The sequence below is a fragment of the Heterodontus francisci genome, chromosome 42, assembly GCF_036365525.1.
Source record: "Heterodontus francisci isolate sHetFra1 chromosome 42, sHetFra1.hap1, whole genome shotgun sequence".
NCBI lineage: Eukaryota > Metazoa > Chordata > Chondrichthyes > Heterodontiformes > Heterodontidae > Heterodontus > Heterodontus francisci.
In genome coordinates, this window is record NC_090412.1 from 20,889,726 (window position 1) to 20,914,688 (window position 24,963).

At 44.6% G+C, this 24,963-nt stretch overlaps 1 protein-coding gene across 6 annotated transcripts in view; it reads right to left on the minus strand.

Moving 5' to 3' along the window:
- Positions 1-24,963, minus strand: part of LOC137355508 (paladin-like) — a 261,128-nt gene that overhangs the window by 136,686 nt on the left and 99,479 nt on the right. For all 6 annotated transcript variants that reach the window (XM_068020731.1, XM_068020730.1, XM_068020733.1 and 3 more), the window contains 6 exons: positions 18,119-18,194; positions 11,387-11,538; positions 10,045-10,141; positions 7,792-7,896; positions 5,285-5,380; positions 2,667-2,801 (listed from right to left, as the gene is read on the minus strand). In XM_068020731.1, the coding sequence (XP_067876832.1) occupies positions 2,667-2,801; positions 5,285-5,380; positions 7,792-7,896; positions 10,045-10,141; positions 11,387-11,538; positions 18,119-18,194 (661 nt within the window). The remainder of the gene's footprint in view (positions 1-2,666; positions 2,802-5,284; positions 5,381-7,791; positions 7,897-10,044; positions 10,142-11,386; positions 11,539-18,118; positions 18,195-24,963) is intronic.

The window sequence follows — 24,963 nt, forward strand, 5'->3', positions numbered from 1 at the left end:
GTGGCTACAAGAGTAGATCAGAGGCTAGGAATCCTGCAATGAGTAACTCATCTCCTGACTCCCCAAAGCCTGTCCACCATCTACAAGGCACAAGTTAGGAGTATGATGGAATACTCTCCACTTGCCTGGATGGGTGCAGCTCCAACAACATTCAAGAAGCTCGACACCATCCAGGACAAAGCAGCCCGCTTGATTGGCACCCCATCTACAAACATTCACTCCCTCCACCACCGACACACAGTGGCAGCAGTGTGTACCATCTACAAGATGCACTGCAGCAATGCACCAAGGCTTCTTAGACAGCACCTTCCAAACCCATAACATCTACCAACTAGAAAGACAAGGGCAGCAGATGTATGGGAACACCATCACCTGCAAGTTCTACTCCAAGCCACACACCATCCTGACTTGGAAGTATATCGCCGTTCCTTCACTGTTGCTGGGTCAAAATCCTGGAACGCCCTTCCTAACAGCACTGTGGGTATACCTACCCCACATGGACTGCAGCGGTTCAAGGTGGCGGCTCACCACCACCTTCTCAAGGGCAATTAGGGATGGGCAATAAATGTTGTCCTAGCCAGCGACTCCCACAGCCCCCGAATGAATAAAAAAAATAATCAACACACAAAGTGGATAATGGAAACATCGACAGATAAAGAGCAATCCCTACAATTTAGTGCTGCATGTAATGTAAGGTAATGCCCTAGTAAAAGGAACAAAGATAAGTACAAAAGTAATGTTCGCCATTGTGCACTGAGGCAACATCTCCTGCACAGCCTTGTTCCACAAATTTTCTGGTAGTTAATTGAGGAGGTCGATAAATAGAGTGTGGGTAATGGCTGGTACACTGTATTTTAGAAATAGACAGAGATACAGTGCATCACTCAAACACCAGAAAGTGTTATACAACCAGTAAGTCATTCTGATTATCATTATGGGGTGTGGAGACGAGTGGTTCAGGTACAAGACTGGTTAACCCAGAGAGTGAGAGTTAAAATCCCACCGTAACAAGTTGAGATAACCGAATGTGATAAAATTCATTATTTGGGAGCCAGCAGCGGGAAAATAATCACAAAGCTATCGGATTGTCAATGAAAACCTAGCCAGGGAAAGAAGCTGCCACTCCTGCCTGCCGTCTGGCCTACACGTGATTCCGGTCCCACACTGTGTGGCTGACTCTTAAGGGCCTCGGGTGTTGGTTGAGGGAGGAATTTTTGCCAGGACACTGGGAAAGCTTCCTGCTCTAAAATCAAAACAGGAAATGCTGGACAACTCAGGCAACATCTGTGGAGACAGCGAGAGAGCGAGCGACAGAGCGAGCGAGAGAGAGAACGCGAGCGAGAGAGAAACATGGGGAAAAAGTTAGAAATGTAATAGGTTTCGGGCAAGTAAAAGTGGGGACGGTGGGAAGAATAAAAGGGGAAGGTCTATCATAGGATGGAGGGCAGGAGAAATTAAACAACAAAGACAGAGTAATACAGTACATTGACGGAATAAAGATGAGATAGGATTTAAAATCACATTTCATGCTTTTATCAAACACACTTTTTGCATGTGGAACTGTATCATTACACTGATCCTGGATGCATTGCAAACAAACTGTAAAATAATCCTCTGGATTACAAACCGTTATTTCCTCTCCGAAGTCGACAACATTTTAAATACTTTTCAAATCACTCTGGTGAGAGTACTTCTCCTGCTCACTGAGAAACTTTTCAAAGCTCCCAACACAAAGGCTCAGTTGGTAAGTTTGCTGCCTATTGTGGCATCAAGCCACAAATAGGGAAGATCCTGTGTTTAATCTCCATTTCGTGCTTAACCGACAAAAGCTGCCATTTAAAAAGATGCTTCACTACCTTAATAACGAGGAAATTATGCAACACTGTCTGTCGCCGAGAAGATTATTCAGCTATATTTAGACTGCGTATTAAAATAGTTTGACAAGGTTGTGGTGTACTCTTCAAACGTTGCCAAGGCAGCTGTGGCAAACCAAACATTTTGGTTACAGCAGGAATGTCTGGTTCACTGGAGCAGAAACTAACTCTCTCAGTCTCAATGGGCAAGTGCACTGAAACTGAGAGATACACCTCCAGGCTGTGCTGGCTTAGCTCAATCTCAGAGCGGGCAGGGCTGCAGGCACCACCATTGGCCTCAGTGCCCTTAAGTGGGGGTGGGGGGGGGGGGGTGGTGGGGAAAGCAAATCTGACACAGGTTCCAGCTCCTGATTGCTATCCAGCAACTCGTGTCAAATGTTCATGGAGGGCCGGCTCAGGCTTGGATTAAATGTTTACCACAATCTAATAGCCTGATGGCACTCGCTGTCTCGATGGAGGTGTGAAGGGTGGCAACATGGGAAAGGTATTGGAGGTTGGCGAGAGCTCACAAAATATATCTGAGCCAATAAAAGCCCTAGAAACTTCTAACAGCGATGTCAATTTAATACCAAGTAGGGGAGCCCTCTTGCAGCAAATTGGTTAACTATTTCAGGCCCAAAATAAGACATATGCCAACAACAACAACCACTTGCATTTATATCGAGAACCTTTAACATAGTGAAAAGTCCCAAGGCTTTTCGCGGGGGCAATATCAAATTAAATCTGATGCCATGCCACAGGAGGACAATCTCCAAATCTTAACCCACTGGTTATGTTCAGATTTAAACTTACCAACATTCTGATGCCTTTTGTTACTAAGTCGCAAGGGGCTGTAAGCTCGGACATATTCATACCAGCTAAGAGTCTATACATCCAGGGGTGTCTGCACATCCACCTGCTGAAGTTAAGCGAAAATGCCAAAGGGTACTGAAAAGCAACATAAATGTTAGTACAAGTCAGCAATACGACAGGACAGCATCTGTAAACCAACTCAAATCTCCTGAAATGCCAGAAACATGGTTATTAGATCATGGAATGTTAAACTGAAACAGAAGGTTAGATATCGCCAGCTAATGGTTTAACCAAGAAGCTTTATATAGCCCGAATGGGATGTTAAAGGCCTCCAATCAAATTCCATTTCAGTCAAGACAAGGGGTGCATTTCTTTGCATTCATGAATTTTATCAGAAAAGAAATTTGTGTGTGTGTGTGAGAAGTGGCGTTCCAGATTTTATCTTCCTGCCCACTTTTTCACTAAAATTTGACCCTTTATGGAAAGGCACATAAACGGAGAGAGCTAAGCTCGCAGAGAGCCAGGCTTTATTGGAACCGATGGACCATTCCCAATGCCGACTTTCCCTACGTTCTCTATAAAATTGAGACAAAGGAACGTTGAGGAAAGAAGATTACCAATGCCTCGAACAGCATGAGAAGTGGGTCGAAGTTGAACTTTCACCTCCTCCCCCCACCTCCCCCATCCAGCCCTGCCCCGATATCCTGGGTGCTGGGTGCCAACAGGGTCTTCGCAGGGGGGGGACTGCAAGAGTTGGGACTGCAAGTCCGAGACTGATCACCTCGTGTCTTGACGGGTAGTATACTGTGCAAGTAGTGAGAGCTTGTACTTGATGATTTAGTGTGTGAATAAAATATTGATATACCTTTCACCAATCGGATTCCGTGGATTCTTTAAGAGTAAGTGCGTGTTAGGCACGACAGGTCGCACAGTTCTGCGGGGGGATTTCTGCCGCCAGCTCTGCTGCATGTTGAGCTGAAGGCAAGTGGGGGGGGGGGGGGGGGGGTGGTGGATGGGGAGAAGAGACAGGAACAGCCAGAACGTCTCCAGCAGTTTCATGAGATGTCATTGCAATTCGTCCTTCACCTCACAGTGCCGTTTATTTATTTAGAGATACAGCACTGAAACAGGCCCTTCGCCCACCGAGTCTGTGCTGACCATCAACCACCCATTTATACTAACCCTACAGTAATCCCACATTCCCTATCACCTACCTACACTAGGGGCAATTTATAACAGCCAATTTACCTATCAACCTGCAAGTCTTTGGATGTGGGAGGAAACCGGAGCACCCGGAGAAAACCCATGCAGACACAGGGGGAACTTGCAAACTCCGCACAGGCAGTACCCAGAATCGAACCCGGGTCGCTGGAGCTGTGAGGTTGCGGTGCTAACCACTGCGCCACTGTGGAGGTAAGGTTGCCAACCCTCCAGGAGTCTCCACAAATTAAAGATTCATCTCCTGGACATCACTGGGGTGCGGGATGGAAATCATTTGGGCATTTAAAAAAAAATCATTTCCGTAGAATAGCTTTGCTCCTTCGTTATAAAAATATTGGAGTTGGGGATGGTGGTGGAACAGCTGTTGGACTGGGGGTATGGTTGATGGTGGGAGGTCAGGTGATGAAACCTCCAGCAGCATGGCCAAACAGGGTTGGCAACCCCAGGTCGAGCACAGGTGGGTAAAAGGTCCCCATAGGCCTAAGCCCCGCCCTTTGTCATCAGCATGTGACAGGTGGGATGCGGACAGGTAGGATCTGCCCACAAGGGGACAGAGAAAAATTAAGCGCAGCCAACATTAGGGATAGAGGGCAGGGGAGGATCTCCCATCCAGCAGATCTCAGTTTTGCAGTCTGGGACCATCGGAAACGTGAGGAAGATCCCGAGTAGGAATCTTACCCCCTACACCATCGTGCCCCCACCCCTACACTGCTTTCAGGGTGAAAATATTCACCTTAAAACAAATTAATCTGTATCCCTGGACGTTGCCACTGAATGTGCTGTCATGGAGCAGAACGAAAGCTACACATTGTGGCCAATGTGAACATAAGAAAAGGTAACACGGTCAGTTCAATGGGAATTGGTGAAAGGAATGCTTTCTGTTTACTTTTCTATAGCATGTCATTATCATCACATCACCTTCTTCAGTGACTGCACTCAGCAAGCTGCTCCTGACATTCAAAATAATTGCTCAGGAATTGGGTGTTGCTGTGTTGACCTTTCAGCTTTGGGCACCGGGTTCAATCCAGCCCAGACTGATGGGATGCAAGTTTTCCTTTTCCGCTGTCTGTGCGGATCCTCTGTGAAATGGCTTCGGGCCGTCTTAATCCAGTTTCGAACCTACAAGAGATTCCTAATGCAGGACTAATGGAAGCACTGTCGCCAATGTTGCGGGGGGCGCTGGGGGGGGGGTGAGGATGTCGGAAGGAGTGAGCACGGTGACTCCTCCCTTTCAAGTGAGGATCTGTGTCTGATTTTTTGACCGCAGTCCCTTTTGAACAAGGGTCTTACAAAATCTGGAGTCACATTTTAACATTTAATCCCAAAGCTCAGAGTGTACTGGTCAACCTATTGTATGATACAAGTCACATGTAATTAGCTTTCTTCAATGCACATACCTGTTCATGTAGATAGTAGTTGAAAGCGATGAGATGGAAATATAGCCCTGTGCTCTGTAGTATTCTTTGGAGAAAATATTCTTTGGTGCTGTTCCCCTAAACATAGCAGAAAATAAAATTCACAGAAAAATAAGTCACAAAACAGCTACTTTTTTTTTTGAAACGGAGAAACAGTAGGCCAGGTGCCACGGCCTAGAGAATAGGATGACCAAGATTAAAATGGAGTAGGAGGAAAGGTGAAATGAATCAAGAAATAGCTGTTATATGGAACCAACCTTGGGTTTTAAAAGGCTGTAAGCGGTTGGAATAGCGAAGGCCAACACTTTTATAGTACTGAGCTTTAGGAAAGAATGTGTTCAAGCAAACACGGCTGTAATGGCCGTGAAGATGCTAGCATAACTAGGAAGCAATTCACTGACTGAAAATGAGACGAAGATTGTCTAAGAAAATAGTCCAAGGTGGCAAAAGGGCCAGTAATCAGAGGACAAAGATTTAAGGTGATTTGCACAGCAAGTTATGATGATCTGGAATGCACTGTCTGAAAGGATGGAAGAAGCAGATTCAGTAATAAACGTCAAAAAGAAATTGGATAAATACTTCAAGGGGAAAATTGTGCAGAATGGAACTAATTGCATAGCTCTTTCAAAAAGAGCTGGAAAATGCACAGTAGGCTGAATGGCCTCTTTCTGTGCTGTATGATTCTAAAAAGTCTAAATAATACAGTATCTAGACACACAAAAGAACCGCGTCTAGCACATACCCATCATACATCAGAAACTTCAGGTTTTATTACAGATGCAAGGCTGGTGACCTACCACCAGCCTGAAATTTATAAGCACTTTCCAACCTGCAAAGTTCACTTGCCAAGTTCACTCTGATTGAGCTGAGGCCATATTGCCTTAAAAATTAGACGTTATGGCAAAAAAAGCACTCAGCTTTATGTCATATGGTACAATACTCATCCTTAGAAAACAGCGCATCATCTGGCATCCTGTCAGCATCAGAATGGGTGATGCACTATAATTTCACGAATGCATTCTATTCGCAAATCTGAATATTAAAAGGGTCTAATTACTGGGAGCTTTTGCTGAAAGAATTAGATTACAACAGAAAATCCCCATTAAAATTTATAATCATTTAATATATTGTCAAATGAAACCCTTCACTGAGAATGAGCTTGCTACTAAACACGTTAACACATTTCCATTCCATTGAAAGCATTCACAGCAGTCACGATTTATCTAATACGCACTCACCAAGGTTACTCTCTGTGAAATGGCGCCATTCATAATGGGAGATAATGAATCCCTTTGTAATTCATCATCAAAAATTATCTGGTACAGTACACTGCTGCAATAAAAGACAGCACTCCCAGTAAGCTGATCCTTGTTAACTCATATTAAATTTTCTACCATTAAAAAAATACTGATAAAAACATAACTGGGATGATTTTAATGAGTGCCCGCTGATGCTCCACCGCGATCACGGGCAGCAGGTGCAATGCCCTGTTGGTAGCACCCGTGTGCAAGATTGGCCCTAATGAGTGCATTGTCTGTTTTACATACAGGAGGGGGTACATTTTACGACTTAGCGCTCCTGACGCAGGGCTTCAAACACAGGGACTGCGTGCCCAATACGCAGCCTGCGTGACATGGATGGGAAATTGGGTGAGCTGCCCCTGTGCCCAAATAGCTGCTAAATCCTTGCATTGCGCAAAGCACTGCACTGGGATACGGAATTGCGCTAAGATTACAACGCCACATAAATCACCCTCGCATTTGGTACTTGAGTCCGACCAAAGCAGATGCATAAACCTGTATTCCACTGCACTCAGCATCACTTCCATCGACAACTCAATATTCTGTGAGGTCCTGCGTTATTTTATGCCTGTGACCAAATATGGAGGCAACTCTTCCATTTAAATTCATACTTACATTAAAACACTGCAATGATAACAGATTATAAGCAGTAAACCAATTTCAGGACACAACTGAATACCAAATAATCTGAACTTTAAACATACGCCTCCCCAACACCCCCAGATTTCTGCCCTCCTCTCCAGAAGGATTTGATTCTCGATGGGTGCAGTTCCACAATTGCGGGATACCCTGCCATACTTTGCCTCAAGCCGGGTTTCTCCATTTTAATCTAGACAGTGACTGCCTGTGGTTTGCTACATCATAGCCCATCCTGATTCAATTCTTCCTCAATATCCACAAATTTCCAGCAGGGACCATGCAACACTACCTGTTTTGTTTTGCACTCCTTGGCCTGGTAGTGGGAGGGTTATTGTGACCAGCTAACCCATCCCAGATCCAACAGTGACCTCCTGGTCTGTATCACTCAGGTCAACATGGGTCATGCAGTCACACACTGAGCCATGGCTTGTGTTGCATCAGCTAAGCCCCACCTCCCCCCCCACCCTGCCAGATTACTGCTTTGTACCTTGAGATCCTTCCCCCCCCCCTCACCCCCACACCCCACAGTTCCCACAGAAACTCACTTACCTGAACCTCGTAATTCTCCCCAATGGCCTCCAGCTTCTGCTTGTACTCATAAATGGTCTCTTTAACGTCATGCATTTCAGAACAGAGTGCAATGGCTGTGTCCACCTGATTGGAGGGAAACACAAACAGTTGTGGGAAGATTGGTTAGGTACTTTTCCACACAAAGGTTTGCTCTCCTCGTCTCCTGTAGGTAGCAGCTTCACAATACCAAATCCAAGAGGCCCTTATTCATGTGTGAGCCCAGACTGAGAGTCTGAACAGCCTGTTTGACCTTGACTGTGGTCATTTGACATCCACATACAGACTGGATAGCAATCAGGAGATTTCTGAAGATAACTTCAGCGTCCTCTCCAATGCTCTATAATAAACTAACTTAACACAGACCAGGGATTGAATCTGGGATCTCATGAACTCTGTGGCTCAATACCATAGCCATCAGGGAGTAGTTATCTGCTTAACATCCTCCGTGTGGCGGGTTTCCAAATACTTTGTAAAACACAGCACATCATTTATTCAAGGAGATTTACGAGACTGCTAGGGATGAGAGACTTCAGTTACATGGAGAAACTAGAGAAGCTGGGATTGTTCTCCTTAGAGCAGAGAAGGCAACAGGGAAATTACATAGAAGTGCTCAAAATTTATAAAGGGTTTTAATAGAGTAAATAAGGAAAAACTGTTTCCACTGGCCAGAAGGTCAGTAACCAAAGGACATAGATATAGGGTAATTATGAAAAGAATCAGAGAGGAGATGAGAAAAATTATTTTTACACAGCGAGTTACCATGATCTGGAATGCACTGCCTGAAAGGGCAGTGAAAGTAGATTCAATAGTAACCTTTCATAAGGAAATTGGATAAATACTTGAAAAGAAGAGAATTGCAGGGCTATGGGGAAAGAGCAAAGGAATGGGACAAATCAGATTGCTCTTTCAAAGAGCTGGTGTTACTACAATGGGCCGAATGGCCTCCTTCAGTACTGTAAGAATCTATGACTTATCAACCTAGAATTTAACTTAGGCCAGAAAGCTTACTTTCAAACAGCTACTTAAAATTTGCTATGATGGCTCACAGCTGCAACAGTAACCAGGCACAATAGTGATTGTTTTTCCTTTAAACTCCAAATGCATGGCAGATGATCATAGGCAAAAAGGCAACCTCACAGTTCAGCTAATAGTAAATGACTTCAGCTTCACTTTCACACATCCAAAATAATTCTCCGGTCTGTTTCTCATGTATACTCTGGCTCGCACTCTGCTCCTCACTTATTGGCTCTCCCCAATTAGAAAGCCTGGAAATTCGGTTCCAAGAACAACATGCCCATATGATTGAAAATCTCATCTCAACTACAAAGTCTTGAACATAAAGTTGGGGAGAGCTAACCTTAAAGATTTCTTACTTGAAGTCCAGGGCTACTTAGAACTTTAAACCTGCCCATCTCAGACCTTGCTGTTGAGAGTGTTATGTAATACCATGACATTCCGTGTGAGAGAGGTGTCATTCTGAACCTGCTCTGATCCCCTCTCTCACCACACATGCTCATATTACACTTTCTACAATCCATTGAAGAAAAAGTGGTGACGATAGTCACAAAGTCCCCAAACTGCCTCATCTTGCCAAATGACCCACTGGAAGGTGTCATCCAGACTATGAGAGATAGTAACGAACATCAACTTGCATTCATTGCAGTCCATTTCAGGACTGAGATGAGGAGAAATTTCTTCACTCAAAGGTGTTGAAGTTTTTGCGATTCTCTACCCCAGAGAGCAGTGGATGCTCAATCGCTGAGCGTATTTAAGATAGAGGGCAATAGATTTCTCGATACTAAGCGAATTAAGGGATATGGGGACAGGGTGCTTCACAGAGGCGCAAGGAAAACAGGCACCAAGCGATGAAGGAACAATTAGGACGGGTTATCAAAAAGACATGGATTTTAGATGAAGATAGAGAGAGTTGGAGGAGGTCATTCCAGAGATTGGTTGGTGCCAAGGTCTAGCAAAGTGAAAGACGAAGCACTTGAGGCTGGAGGGATTGAGAGTGGCAGGATTGTATGGCTGCAGGAAGAACAGAGATAGGTAGGGGCAAGACCACGGAGAAATTTAAAGATAGGGACAAGTATATTAAATTTGGGCACTCGGCAATATGAACCAAGTTCTCATTCTTGAATTAGTTCCCAACAAGGGAATATTTTCTAATCTTTTACTCTCAAGTTGTTGGAAAATCATGCCTGCGCCCTCAAGTAACGAACAAACACTGACCTCTTCCACAATGTGTTGTCCTTCTGGTAGGGCCTTGACAAAGTTTTGGATAACCTGCAATTGCTCCCTCTTTTTAATGCTGGTGTTCTGGTCAGCTCTGCAAAGAGCAAGAAGGATAAGTTAAGAAAGAATGATAAATTTGCACAGCTCTTTATCACATCCTTCTATCCCAAAGAAATCTATAACCAATGGATTACTTTTGAAGTGCAGGCACTATTGCAGGCAAACCAAGTTTCTAAATTTGTGGTCAGCAAGATCCCACAAACAGAAAATGAGATGAACGACCAGTTTTTGTTTGTGGGGGGAAACAATGGCCTGTTCAACAGGAGAACTCCCTACACTTCTTCAAACAATGGCATGGGATCATTAACATCCACCTAAATAGCTGAAGGCAATCTCAATTTAACATCTCATCTGATATTCAGTACCACTGACAGTGCAGCACTCCCTCAGTACTGTGCTGAAGTGTAGGTCGAGATTGTGTACTCGAATCCCGGAGTGGGGCTTGAACACACAACCTTTAGACTCGATCCCAACTGAGCCAAGCTGGCAATAGTCAAAAGTCCATGGATATTCTAGCATTGCAAGAAACCCGTCTTTTTTAGCGTCAGGTATCGGGACATGGGTCTGAAAATAAAACACAAAGACCTTGGGAAACTTCAGGGAGTATGTTGGAACATTATAGCACGAGAAAGTCTACCCGTTTTTACATTTTAGTTAAGTTCACGTTTTTGATTCCAATTTCTACTGGATGACAAAGGGCATGATTATCCCTGGGGGTATCGGGACCCTGCCATCATGGTCAAATGGGCGTCAGAAGCCTGCGCTGTATTGGGGAACAGTTACCCGGTTGCGATTTTTCACGAATTGGCCAATTAGTGGCCAGAGGGAGGGTTCACCATCCAATTGAAGGATTGGATGCGAGACCATCCAGCACTGAAGAAGCGAGAGAGAGGGTGCTCCAAGACGGAACAGCCCTCTCTCCAAATTTTTTTTAAACCATCAAATAAAAGGCAGAGCCACCATTGTGAAGCTGCAGCTGAAGCTAGGCTGGCAGGGAGAGCCTGTAAGCCTGCCTGGAGTCTGGGTCCCTCTACACCTCCGGGCACCTGGAGACCTCCGACAACAGGCCTTTAACGGGGTCAATTGCCTAGCCGCTGCTAACGGGCAGGTAACCCTGCTGCCCCTCCCCACCACCATACCGCCCACGGGAAAATAGCTGAGGGGCAGAATGGAGCCGGGGAACCAGCACGCCAACCAGTGCCGTGAATTTACGCACCTATCCACCTTCGTGCCTCCTCCCGACGGGGCCTAAAAATTCAGCCCCAAAATGTCCACTCACCCCCATTTCTCGGGAGAGCCTTTCCTGTGATGTAGCACAAGAATTCCCAGAATCATTGCTAAATTTGTCCGGCCTACTCCAACTTGGCAGCTGAAGACTAATGCAGGAGGAGGTCTTTTGGAGTCCTGAAGAAGCAAGAGATTTGGGGTCTCCTAAAAAAAAAATTGATCCACATAAACATGGTTGTTATAAAAAGGGACATTTCAAGGAACAAATGTTTTCATTTTGCTAAGTATACCAGATATGAATTGACCCATTTGACTGCAATCATTCCTCTGAGGATTGTAATGGAGAGCACATCTACTCCTGTTAGTTTAAGGACGTAGAATCAGGGCTTGGGATTTTGAGGTTGTGAAGGATGCAATATACACGCAAGTCCATCATTTTCTTTATGGTGGCAGCCAGTTAGCCTCCTAATATGTCATCACAGGGGTCCCTGATTAAGTAGAACAAGCAAGAGATAATCAAACCCAATGCTTCAGATCAGGGCAAGATCTTTTAGGGAGGAGAAGACATAGGTCTGTGAGAAGTGTATTTTTGGCTGTGAACCCAACAATAAAAATGTACAGAACACCAAACTGTCTTTAGCTGACCACGTTGAACTGATGTTGACTATAAAAGGGGAACAAGTACAGGCCACCCTGAGGTGAGGGGCACCTCCTCACAATATTTCACTACATTAATGATTTGTGGCACTTTCTCAGGGCAGTTAGGGAATGAATGCCCGCCTGCTAGTGATGCCCACATCCAAAGAATGCATAAAATTTCCCCATCTCCCTGGCTCGGATTCATTGCAGGTACAGATTTAATATATACCTTTACAGGGTACACAATAGCAAGATTTGAATTTCAATACCTATATGACAAATTATTGCAACTCCATTTTAAAATATATACTCAATAATATCAAACAATACTTCATGACTTTATAAACTGGGCGCAGTAACAAATATTCTTTCCATTAAACAGCATAGAAGTTATTCATCGCATCACTATCTGTTAGATTCCATTGCTGTAATGTTTAACACAATGAATTTTGCACAAACACAGTAAACTCAGCTGCACACTTGTCGAAAGGACCCAAGAAGCCAGGATTTTTATTATTTGGTTACTGTAATCTGCAGAATAGAACCTCAAGTACACAACCCTCCAAGGGCTCCGGCACTTTGTACTAAAATGGTCAGCTTGCCCAGTGCAGAGTGGTTAGTCTGTACTGCATAACCTACCCAAAAATGGGAAAACAGAAATACTGAACGGGTGGATGACGGAAGCCAAACTGTTTTGAGAAGGGTGAAGAAAAGCAGACAGGCTTGAAACAACACAGAATCAAGCCCATTGTTTAGTTTAGTGATACAGCACTGAAACAGGCCCTTCGGCCCACCGAGTCTGTGCCGACCATCAACCACCCATTTATACTAATCCCATATTCCTACCACATCCCCACCTGTCCCTATATTTCCCTACCACCTACCTAAACTAGGGGCAATTTATAATGGCCAATTTACCTACCAACCTGCAAGTCTTTTGGCTTGTGGGAGGAAACCGGAGCACCCGGAGTAAACCTACGCAGACACAGGGAGAACTTGCAAACTCCACACAGGCAGTACCCAGAATTGAACCTGGGTCGCTGGAGCTGTGAGGCTGCGGTGCTAACCACTGTGCCACTGTGTAATGTTTTCAACCATTGTGTCACCGTCAGTTTAATATGTGCAAAATGTGATCTGCAATTTTTCTTTACAAAACACAATGAGATATTAACAGAGAAACGTCAGAAACTTTCGAAAGCTCTGGTTTTAGCCTATTTCACCTGCGTTCAGCCTGGATGCCTGTATGACATCCGCCTCTCCCCACCGGATTCTACACTCCATTGTAGTCAGTTGAGCTTGCGTCTAATGTAAACCTGTCCATTCTCATTGAGTGGGTTAGGTTAAAACAGGGATTTCCTATCTGAACATACACCACATAGTGTCTGCTAATGCAGACGTCATTTCCCCAATACACCACAGTCACTTCACCTGTTGCTAATCCAGACTGGAAAATCACAGGTACATTACCAGGACAGAAACATGTGGACACAATGTTCCCCAGTTATGAATGGCAGTGTGTAATGAGCCACATTGATTTGAAGCCCCCCTGGTTCAATCCGTGGCTGTAGCTCAAGAAAATAATACCCATCTGGGCAGTAAGAGTGCTAAAGAGTGTTAAATCAGCAGAGGGTTCATACTTTTGGTCCATACCAATCAGCTTCTGCTAGAATTACATCACCCAGAATATATAGGGCAGAAGACGCCTAGCTGGTCTCTATTGGTGTTTATGCTCCACACAAGCTTTCATAAATCCCTTTTCATTAAATCCTGTCAGTATAACCCTCTATCTGTTTCTCCCCCATGTATTTATTTAGCTTCCCCTTAAATGCATCTATGCTACTCACCTTCAGCTACTCCCTGTGGCAGTGAGTTCCACATTCTAACCACTCTCCAGGTAACCAAGTTTCTCCTGAATTCGTTATTGGATTTATTAGTGACTATCTTATATTTTTGGCCCCTAGTTCTTGTCTCCTCCACAAGTGGCAATGAGTCCTCCACATCTGCCCTTAGCAAACTTTTCATAGTCTTAAAAAACCTTTATCAGGTTACCTCTCGCTCTTTTTTCTGAAGAAAAGAGCCCTATCTTGTTCAATCTTTCCTGATAGGTATAACCTCTCCGTACCGGTAACATTCTTATAAATCTATTTTGCACCTTCTCCAGTGCCTCTGCATCCTTTTGAAGAATATAGAGGCCAGAACTGTGCACAGTATTCTAAGTGTTGTTTGCAGTCTCTATGCAAGTTTAACATAACTTCTGTGCTTTTCAATTCTATCCCTTTAGAAATGAACCCCAGTGATTTGCTTTTTAATGGCCTTATTAATCTGTGTCACTACTTTAGTGATTGGTGTATCTGGAATGTGTAGGTGGACGCTAAGATTTTTTTTTTATTTCCAAAATATACTTTATTCATAAAAATCTATAAAAATGCTAAGATGAAGGAGGGAAAGGCATGCATTTAATTAGCTCCTTCCATGATCTCAGGACATCCCAAAGGCCCTTACAGCCAGTGAAGTACTTTTACAGTGTAGTCATTGTTGTAGGAAAGGCAGCAGCCAATCTGAGCACAGCAAGCTGCCAGCAACATGATAATGACATGCGTTGAGGGTTAAATATTGACCAAACACCAGGGAAAACTCCCTGCTCTTCTTCGAAATAGTGTCGTTGGATCTTACATCCACCAGAGGGCAGCTTTGGTTTAACATCTCATCCGAAAGGCTCCTCTAACATTGCCTTTCCACCGTCCTTAACTGGATGGTGAGCACCAACCCCACCCCCCCCCCTCCATTGGCCATGAATTGGACGATCCGGGGAAAATCACCGGTGATGTTTGCACACAATCTGGGCTTCAGACCCCCATTTGAACCTGATGGCGGGGTTCATATACGCACAGGAAAATCCTGCCCATTGTCTCAGATTTAGTCCCTGCTCTGTGCTGGGTCAGCTGATCTCCAGCTATGCTGGTAATAAGAGCACTGCAATTGGTCTGGGTATCCCTGGGTGAAGGGGAAAACAATGCAGCCAGGGCTCCGGGTCATGATCGCTGCCTAACAACCTCTGCTAGAAGTCCACTGTATATGCACACTAGATGAGGGGCAGGATCCATGGCAATTGTGTAGTCTTAAAAATCAGAAACCCAACCCAAACCCGCCTCCTTCCACTTTTAACTGAGGCCAGAAGTTGGGCAGGTGACCAACCCAGTCTGGGGGGTGGGGGGGGGGGGGGGGGGGGGTTGGGGGCGGGGCAGCTGCTCCTTTAAATATGATAATGAGGCCTCATTTTCATTCAGTTTTTCAACTCTAACTGGTGTTGACTGGGTTCCCGAGCCTGGGGTAACCCAGCAATTACATCCAGGTGAGGGTTTGGTGGATACAGGAGGTGAGTGACTTTACACCTACCCCCACCCCCCTCCACACCGACCTTTGGTACAAAGCCCCAGATCTCCCTCCCCACCCCGAGGACTGCGATTCTCCTGCATCAAGGCTTCCAACCTCCCAACCAGGCCTCTGACCTCACCCCGTCCCACAAGTCCCTGAACTCACTGCCCCAGGTCTCCAACCTCCCCTGCCACCCTTCCCCAAAAGTGCCTGACCTTGTCTCCAAGCCTCTGGTCACCCCACCTCAGGCCTTGTGATCCCCACTCTTCAGTGCCCTGGGTTTTTGCAGCCCTCAAAACCCCTCCCCCTCATGATCGAAAAGCCTGTCGCCACTCACAATGGGGTGAGGTACTGGATAAGTTCCTGAATAAAAGAGTCGAGGCTTCCAGCAAATGAGGAGGGAGAAGAAAATTAGTTATGGAAGAAAAAGAACTCTTTTTAAACCACATTCCAATCCCAACAGACTCAAGCTTTACCAAACAGCGAAAGCATCAAAATCAAAAGACACAACCAATACAGTTAATTTTCCTTTGCTATTTATCACCATAAATAGTGGTCTGCATTTGCACTGAAGCAACTAACTGTAACTGAGATAAGAGTAGCACAAAAGCCAAGTCTGATGAAGGGTCAATGACCTGAAACATTAACTCTGCTTCTCTCTCCACAGACGCTGCCAGACCTGCAGAGTATTTCCAGCATTTCTTGTTTTTATTTCAGATTTCCAGCATCTGCAGTATTTTGCTTTTATATTATTACAAAGCCAAGTCTGATGGATGTGGGAAGATCAAATCACTTCACAACTAAAGATAAACCAGCAAACCGACTTCTACCTGCATGAATGTCCTTGAGGGAAGGAAATCTGCCGTCCTTACCTGGTCTGGCCTACATGTGACTCCAGATCCACAGCAATGTGATTGACTCTTAACTGCCCTCTCAAATGGCCTAGCAAGCCACTCGGTTGTCAAGGGTAATTAGGGATGGGCAACAAACGCCATCCTTGCTCGCAATGCCCACACACCATGAAAGATTAAAAACACGAGGCCAAGAGATCGCCAATATCCTTGGGGAAGGGATACAAAAATAAAAAAATCTTTGACAAAAAAAAACGGAAAGGATGGCGTATTTCCCAATGGGAATCTGATCTCCTGGTACTTGGGAATGGGAATGACTGCACAGGTGGTCACGTTCGTTATCTAGATCCTGGTTCACCACAGACATCACTTGCCGCTCGGGGCTCACAATTCTTTGTTTAAAATAAAAGATGTGGGTGTCATCGGCAATGCCTGCATTTATTGCCTATCCCTAGCTGCCCTTGAGAAGGTGGTGGTGGGCCCTCTTCTTGAACCGCTGTAGTCTGTATGGTGCAGGTGCTGCCACAGTGCTGTTAGGTAAGGCGCTAGCAGTTTGCGGCTTGCTAGACTCCCCAAGGCAGTTGAGTCCATCACATTGTGTATGGGACTGGAGTCAGAAAGTACAGACTGCGTAAGTGCAGCAGATTTCCTTCCCTACAGGACAATCTGACAGCTTTGGCACTTTTATTATTATTTCCATATGATATTCTTAAACTGAATTCAAATTCTCAAACGACCACGGTGGGGGAGGGGTGGTGGAATCAGAATTTACATTATCTGAACTGTTAGCCCTGCCCTCTGGATTATCAGTCCAGTAACAGAACGTCACTCTAACTTACCCTAGTTATAGTAGGGAATCGCCACTGTGGTTTATATGGCAGTCAGCAGCCCCACTTTGATCGATTTGGAAAACCCCAAAGATTCAGGAAGACCAGGCATGTCCCTGTTCATCTCGTGTTCTGTGCCATTGGATTGGCTTAAAAGAAGTCAGTTTCATCTAATCTAGCAGTCATTTTTTCAAAGTTGCTTTCATGTTGATAAAGTATTGAGGTGGGAGTGAGAAAGCAAAAGGCTTTAAATAGAAAATAAAAGGATGAAATTGATAGAACAAAGTATGGGGGTTGGAGGTGGGCTGCGTGATTTTCATGTGTGTTAATCGTACAGCTTCCGCTCGGAGTGTGGGGTCCAACCGATTTTAGTCCCAGGCCTTCATTACAATCCAGTCAGCAATAGATATCTCACTGGTCTGGAGATGGGAAATCGGGTGAGTTGCTTTGGTGTTGGCCATTTGTGAAGGGCCAGCAACAGAACCCTAAAAGGACGGGGTATTCAGGGTAAGGAACACAAGGAAGCTGAGGCACCAGAGGGCTGGAAGTGCCTGCGCAACTGTACCCCAGCAAGAAGAAGGATCTTGCCTTTATCTAGCACCTTTCATGACCTTAGGACTTCCCAAAGTACTTTACAGCCAATGAAGTACTTTTGAAGTGTAGTTACTGCTGTAATATAGGAAATGCAGCATCCACTTTGTATAAAGCAAGCTCCCACAAACAGCAACGTGACAATGACCAGATTGTCTGCTTTTGTTTGTGATGTTGGTTGAAGGGTGAATATTGGCCAGGACACCAGGGAGAACCCGTGAGAGAACAAACCGGGGCCTTGGTTTAAGGTTTCATCCAAAAGATGAGACCTCTGCCAGTGCAGCTCAGTACTGCACTGGAGTGTCAGTCTGAATTACACACTCAACTCTCTGGAGAGGGACCTGAACCCAAGGTGAGAGTGCTACTACTGAGCTACAGCTGCCACTTTGACAGGAATTCACAAGCCGTCACAAGAATTGGAGGTTAAAAAAAAAAACAGCAAGGGTCTGCAGGTCTGGAAGTTTACAATGGTCCCATTTTATGTCAAGTGTGCACACTTACCCTGAGTGAATTAATAAAGGCATCTATCTGTGCTTGTAGCGGTAGTCCATCCACAGACAGTGGCAACCGATGATACCTTAAATAGCAAACATAAAACAAGACATTATCACAGTCATGAACAAATACACACACCCTCAGCCCATTGGAAACCCTTATGTAATTGTGTATTAGCAGCTACAGACTAATAACCGTTCATTACCAAGGTCCACGGGATGTAATTTAGTGACTGAATGAATAGCACACAAATGACACATTTGCAAGCAAGTTCTCAATAGCTTGACTGGGGATTATAAAGTCCCGCTGGTTTTCATTAGTTTCCACCACGCATCGAAAATAATATGGGAAATAATTAGCTAATATCAATTAAGAAAAAGTAACAATGGGCAGTGGAGGGGGCAGGGGTTAAGTGGGGCATTGTGGGCTAAAAAATGGAAAGATAATTATGCGCTGGGAGTGCACGATTTTGTGGTGAGTGATCTTTGTCCGTAGTACAAAAGGGGAATTGACAGTCTGGGCCAGGTAGAGGGTGTGTGAGTGGAGTTAGATCACGGTCAGGTCATGTTGGAGTGTTCAAAAATCAATTCAAATAGATTTTCCTTTTAAAGAATAGAATTAAAAGATAATGTTGGAAAATTACTGAATTGCACTGTATGGAGTAAATCCAACCCTCAACCATGAGGCTATTATTAAAAAGGGATGGGGAGTTGGAGTTATTTAAATATGGTAACTACTGGGAATACCATGGGGTCGTTTTATGAATTAGTGCTCTCAACGCAGAGCTTCACATGGGGAGATACGTGCTGGAATATGGGTGTGAAGTTATCAGGAAAATCATACAGATGTGGTGACCTCAGCATCCAAATGTACCACAAGTATCATTTGTTCATAAAATCCACCCCATTAATAAGAGTGCAGGTTATGCTGCCATTTTCATGTTGATGCAAAGTGGTTTCAGCTGAATAAAAGTGGCAAAACAGGTCAATATTTCAATTACCAAGCCCACTCAACCAAGAGTTGAGCAATTGCTCCACTGGACTTTGCACCAGTTGTGATATAAATTTAACCCAGTGCAAATTTGCAGTTTACAAAGTGGGTTGGATCTACCCCACCTAGCTCCGAATATTAAACATTAGCCGTCTGGGGAATGGGGCTCCATATAGGCACAGGAGCTTCATCCAAGGACCACACTCCATGACTTCAGCACATGGTCCTGCATGACATTTGAGAAAGTGCTGCAGTGCTGAAGATGCTGTCTTTCAGATGACACATTAAGCCAAGGTCCCATTTGCCCTTTCAAGGCACTGTTAAAGATGCCAACAAAGATGTCAAGAGGTGCAGGGAGTGCTGGTCTTCCTCAACCACTTAAAGCAGATTGACTCATCATTGATTTCATTACAAATTTGTGGGACCTTGCTTTTTGCGAAGTTTGGACTTTGGTTAAATGTGTCATCCAAAAGACAGCACCTTCAGCAACGTAGCACTCCCTCAAGTTTCAGGCTGGATTTTGTGCTGAAGTTATGCAGTTGAGTTTAGAGGGAAGAGTGTTACCAACTGAGCCAAGCTGTCATCTTATATGGAACATGTCTTCTTCCAGGCACTTGATGTAGCACAGGACATTCAAAATAAACAGCAAAGAAAGGCTCCAGTAAAACAGTGGGAAATGTATCTCTTTTACATAAACATGGAACTGTCTATGGAATTTTAGGAGACACAGTGACATCTCGAAAAGGTACATCAGTGAAATCAGACTAAACAGCTCTTAACTGCAGCCTTGCTTCAAACATTTGTTTTTTTTTCCCACAGGAACACTTCAACACATTGTCAACACGACCCAGCACATTTTATTTTGTTTCTCCCCCTACCTCACTCCACGCTGGCATGGGTTATATTGGGGCTGGGTTGCAACTATACTGCTGCCGCATGCTAGCCCAGAGTGGAGTGGTCATCGTTGTAAATGAAAACTTTATGTTGTCTGATGCAGCATAAATGAGATGCCCGGAGTTCAACAGATTAACAGCTAACTATTATATACAGCAGAGAGCTAACTGTTTACAGAAGCTGCTTCTTGGTGTTATGGTAGCAGAGGGAATCTGGCACATAGTCACATGACTGCATCCTGGTACTCTGCTCATTAGCATACTAAGATCTTAAAGAGACATCACTCTTTAAGGCAATCACACAACATCCCCCTTCTTTCCGAAGATAAGTCTGGTATGCTAAAAGTAGAAACATATAACATTAGATATCAAAATTATTTACATATGAATAGAGATCGTGAAATTTACAAATGTAGGAGGCTTAGAAGTCCATATATTGTTTTGGTGGTTTGACAACTCTTCCAGATCTGGTTATGGTATAACCTTCTGGGGATGTGGATTTCACCCTTGGCTGGTTTGCATTTGCCAGCATGTTGTCAATGTGTTGGCTGCCGTCCTATTCACCTGTCACACCCCCACCGTCGATGCTTGCTCCCTCGAGTCCACCTTGTGCAATTGGAGTACTGTACTGTACTCTCTGTTGGATTTGATTCCTTCTCAACACCGCTCTACTAGATGTTGTTATCTCATAGGACCTAGGCTCACCGCACACTCTGAACACCTCTGTAGGCAACCTTGTTCTCATTGTGGGGTGCAGCTGAGGTAGTCTCGCCCCTGCATGTCGGTCACGCACCACCTTCATTCTCTCCTGTTTCTCCTGCATCTTGGAGAATTTGGACAAATGATGGCTTGGCAGAGTCGTCCACACTCGTCTGCCCAATATGATCTCTGCTGGTGACGGTAAGCCCATATCCATAGGTGTAGCTCTGAGGTGGAGCTTGGCAACACGAAAATTTTGTTTTGTTGTCCTACACTTTAGGATAAGTGCTTTGACAGTGTGAACCAATCAACGACACCACTAGACCTAGGGTAATGTGGTGAGGATGTCACATGGCTTACGCCCCATTTGGTGCACATATCCCTGAAAGGTTTGCCCATATACTATAGTCCATTGGCATAAATGATTTTGTCGGGTGCACCAAATAGACTGAATGTAGCACTCAATGTGTCTGCGACAACTGCGCTTGAAGTATCTTTTACTTGTCTGACAATTGGAAATTTGGAGAAATAGTCAGTGACTACGATAAAGTCATCTCCATTAATGGAAAATAGGTCATTGGCGATTTTGGACCAAAGGACTGATGGAATCTCGTGAGGGTGTTGAGGTTCTTTGTGTTGTTGCGACTGGTGGCTCTGGCATGCCTCACACATCCTCACTAACCTTTCGATGTCATTATTGATCCCTAGCCAATAAACAGTGTCTTGTGCCAGACATCTTGTTCGCTCTATGCCCATATGGCCTTGGTGAAGTTGTGACAAGATGTCCTGTCGGAGAGCTTTTGGCAGAATCACTTGTTTTCCTTTGAAGGTGACGCCTCTCAAGATACCGGAGTTCATCTCTATAAGGCCAAAAGCATCTGAGGATTTCTGGCACCTCTTTTACTGTGTCAGGCCAGCCTTCTATGATGACTCTCCACAGTGCCTTCAGTTGCAGGTCATTTGCTGTTTCTGATTGTAGTTGGTCACATTTGTGCTGACCAAAATGCAATAAGATGATTTTGAGCACATCTTCCACCTCGATGTCCATGCTGTCTACTTGTAGATCCAGTGGAACCTCGCCCGGGTTTGGCAATCTGCTCAGCGTATCCGAGGTGACCATTTTGGTACCCGGTTTGTGGCAGACGTCGAAGTCGTACCCCTGTACTCAGAGTTGCTGTAGTCGAGGTGGTGCGCCTGTCAATGGTTTGTGCCAGATCATCTCCAGTGTATTGTGGTCAATTTACACCGTGAACTGGTTGCCAAACATGTGATCCCAAACACCAGAGCAGGTGTTTCACGCTTTATGTTTGATTAATTGGACTGTGCTGAGGATAAACATTTGGACCCAAATGCAATTGGTTTGCCATCCTGTAGGATACATGCTCCTAGCCCTTTCTATGAGGCATCGACTTCCTGGATGATCTTTCTCCTTGGTTCTTAGTACTGCAGGGTACAGGTTTCTGCTGACAATGCTTGTTTGAGCGACTCAAACATATGCTGATGGTCCTCCTGCCAAAGAAATGGTACATGTTTTAAGAGCTCTTTCAGTGATGATGCTTTGTCAGAAAAATCTGGACTATATGGTGCCAAAAAGTTGGAAAATCCAAGACATCTCTGGAGGGCTTCCTTGTCTTGTGGGGTAGGCAGATGCCTTACCACTTCCATTTTGCTTGGGTCAGGATGGATTCCACAACCGGAATAGATGGAGCCAAAGAAATTGATCTGACCTACATTCACCTGGTACTTCTTGATGTTAAAAAAGAGCTCTTCAAGGCAAGCTACTACCATCATTGAATGGAGATTTTGATCATGCTCTTCTTTGGTTTTGCCCATTACTGCAACGTCATCGGCAATGCATATACATCCAGGCACGTTTTCTATAATTCTGTCCATATGTTGCTGAAACAGATTTTGACTGACAGATAAGCCAAAGGGTAGTCTCTGAAAACAGTATCTTCCAAATGATATCCTGAATGTGGGGGCTTCTTGAGATTCCTTAGCCAGGTGTACCGACCAATATCCATGTTTGGCATCCAACTTGGAGAAGAATTTGACTCCTGTGAACTTGCCGTTCAATTCCTTTCATGTCGAGATCTTGTGGGGGCATCTCTTTAGGGAGAGGTTTAAATGCCTCAGATCTAGACATACCGATTGCTCCATCCTTCTTTAGTACACACGCAATTGAGCCGCACCAGTCTGTGTGATGATGCATACGATGGATGATGCCATTGCGTTCCATGTCATCGAACTTGCATTTAAGATTTTCTTGTATGTGCACGCATCACTTTCTGGGAGGGTTGATTGATGGAATTGCATCCTCTTGGAGGTACAGTACGGCAACGCCTTTGTAATTTCCAATGGCTTCAAAACCGTCGGGTACATTTGTTGTTGGTCATGGACCGACTCAATGTGGGTACTCTTGGTCTCTTCTACTGTAGTGGGTACCTTGGTGAACTTGTGGATGGTTATGATATTGAGGTCCTTACATGTTGATAGTCCTGCCACTGCTGGTCCGCTCGTGTCTACTAGGTTGAACGTTTATAGTTTCCATGCTGATTTACCATATCTGCATTGCATTGTTAATGTGCCACTGCAAGGGATGGGTGACCCATTGTATGCAGATAACTTGACAGTTGTCGGTTGTATCATGGATTCCCAGTGACTCTGGTACATAGCTTTGAGGATTTTGTAAAATACTTGCACTAGCGCCGGTGTCGATCCTGGCCTTGAGTGTATGCTTGCCAGCTTTCTTTGGGCATGTGATGTTAACGATGGTGCAAGCTTCCAGTTGTTGAACTTTATCAACATGATGTGTCAGGTTCACAATGTGGAAAGCCTGTTCGTCATCTGACTGAGCATTACTTCTCTCTGGGTCTTGTCTTAGGTCTATTTTGCTGCGGTCCTCATGCATTGGCTTGCGTTTATGCAGGTCTCTGGCACTTTCCTTGCTGCTGTTGCCCTGTTTCAACGCCTGTCATCTGTTTGCATGCGTTCGACCGTTACTTCTGGCTGCATCTTTGGAGCCAGAATTCCTGCATAGGCGGGCCCACTGTCCTTTTGCACTGCACACCTTGCACAGGTCTTGAAGTGCAGGGCAATTTCACTGTGAGTGACACAGCTTGCCTGCTGTTTTCGACCTGATTATGGTGTCGATACTGTTGATTGCACCTAGTGCTTGCAGATGTTGCTGTCCAGCTACAATGGCTTCATATTTCTTGTCATCTTCCAGCAGGGAATCAATGCTGTAACCTTTCTTACACCCCCCTCCCCTCCACCCGAGGTCTTTCTGAAATGCTTCAATGGGTGTTGATACAATCACCAGTTCCATTATTCTGTCTGACAGCTCAGCTTCTGAGAAGTCACATTAGTTGCCCTTACAACACCACCTGCTTACCAACTGGTCTATTGATTCCTGTGGCTGTTACCTCTAGGACATCAATTTCAGGCGGTGAATTTTGAAATTTACTCATAATCTGAGCTGATCTTCCAGCACTTTCAATAGTTTTGCTGGACCTTTCTGGTCCTCTTCAAATATGCCTGAGGTATTGATTCTGTGCAATCCCTCATTTCCAATTGCTATCATTATGTTTAGAGCTTGCTTCTCTGGTTCTACCATCACTTGGTCTGTGAAGCATAACTGCAATGTCTGTTTGAATAGTTAGAACTCAGATAGGATATCCACAGCTTTCGAGTTCATGTTGGGAAACTTGGAATCCATCTTTTTGCTGTTCTTCTGCTTAGAACCTGCTTTCTGGCTCTGCACTGTTTCCTCATTAAGAAACTCTCTTGGCTAATTTGATGGACAGCAGCAGCTTGGCTGTTTATCTAGCTTCCAGCCTCTAGTCTGTCTGGTTACACAGTAGTTTGATAGGCATTTCAAACGCTTTTTCTTTTGCTAGAGTTTGTTTATACAGCTGTTCAATAGGCAATTCTTCACAGTTGAGTGGTTTAATGAGTTTTTTTTAAAACTCTGGCTCAGTAACTGAAAGCTTTTCAGCATTGGAGTGACTTAATGGGATTTTTTTTTAGCTTCAGCAGCGAGGTGCGTGAATGGAGGATTCCTGCACTTTATGCTGTTGGGCGTCTCCTGTAATGGCACGGACCTGATCAGCCTAAGAAAGGGATTGAGTATTCCCTGTTGTTTTCGACCATTGATTTTTTTTTAAAAAGCTCCATTTTCTAATCACTTCAAAGCTTTTTTTTTTTTAAAACGGGGATTCCTGACTCACCCGATCGCAGTGTTTGATTTGCAACCTATCGTTCACTGGG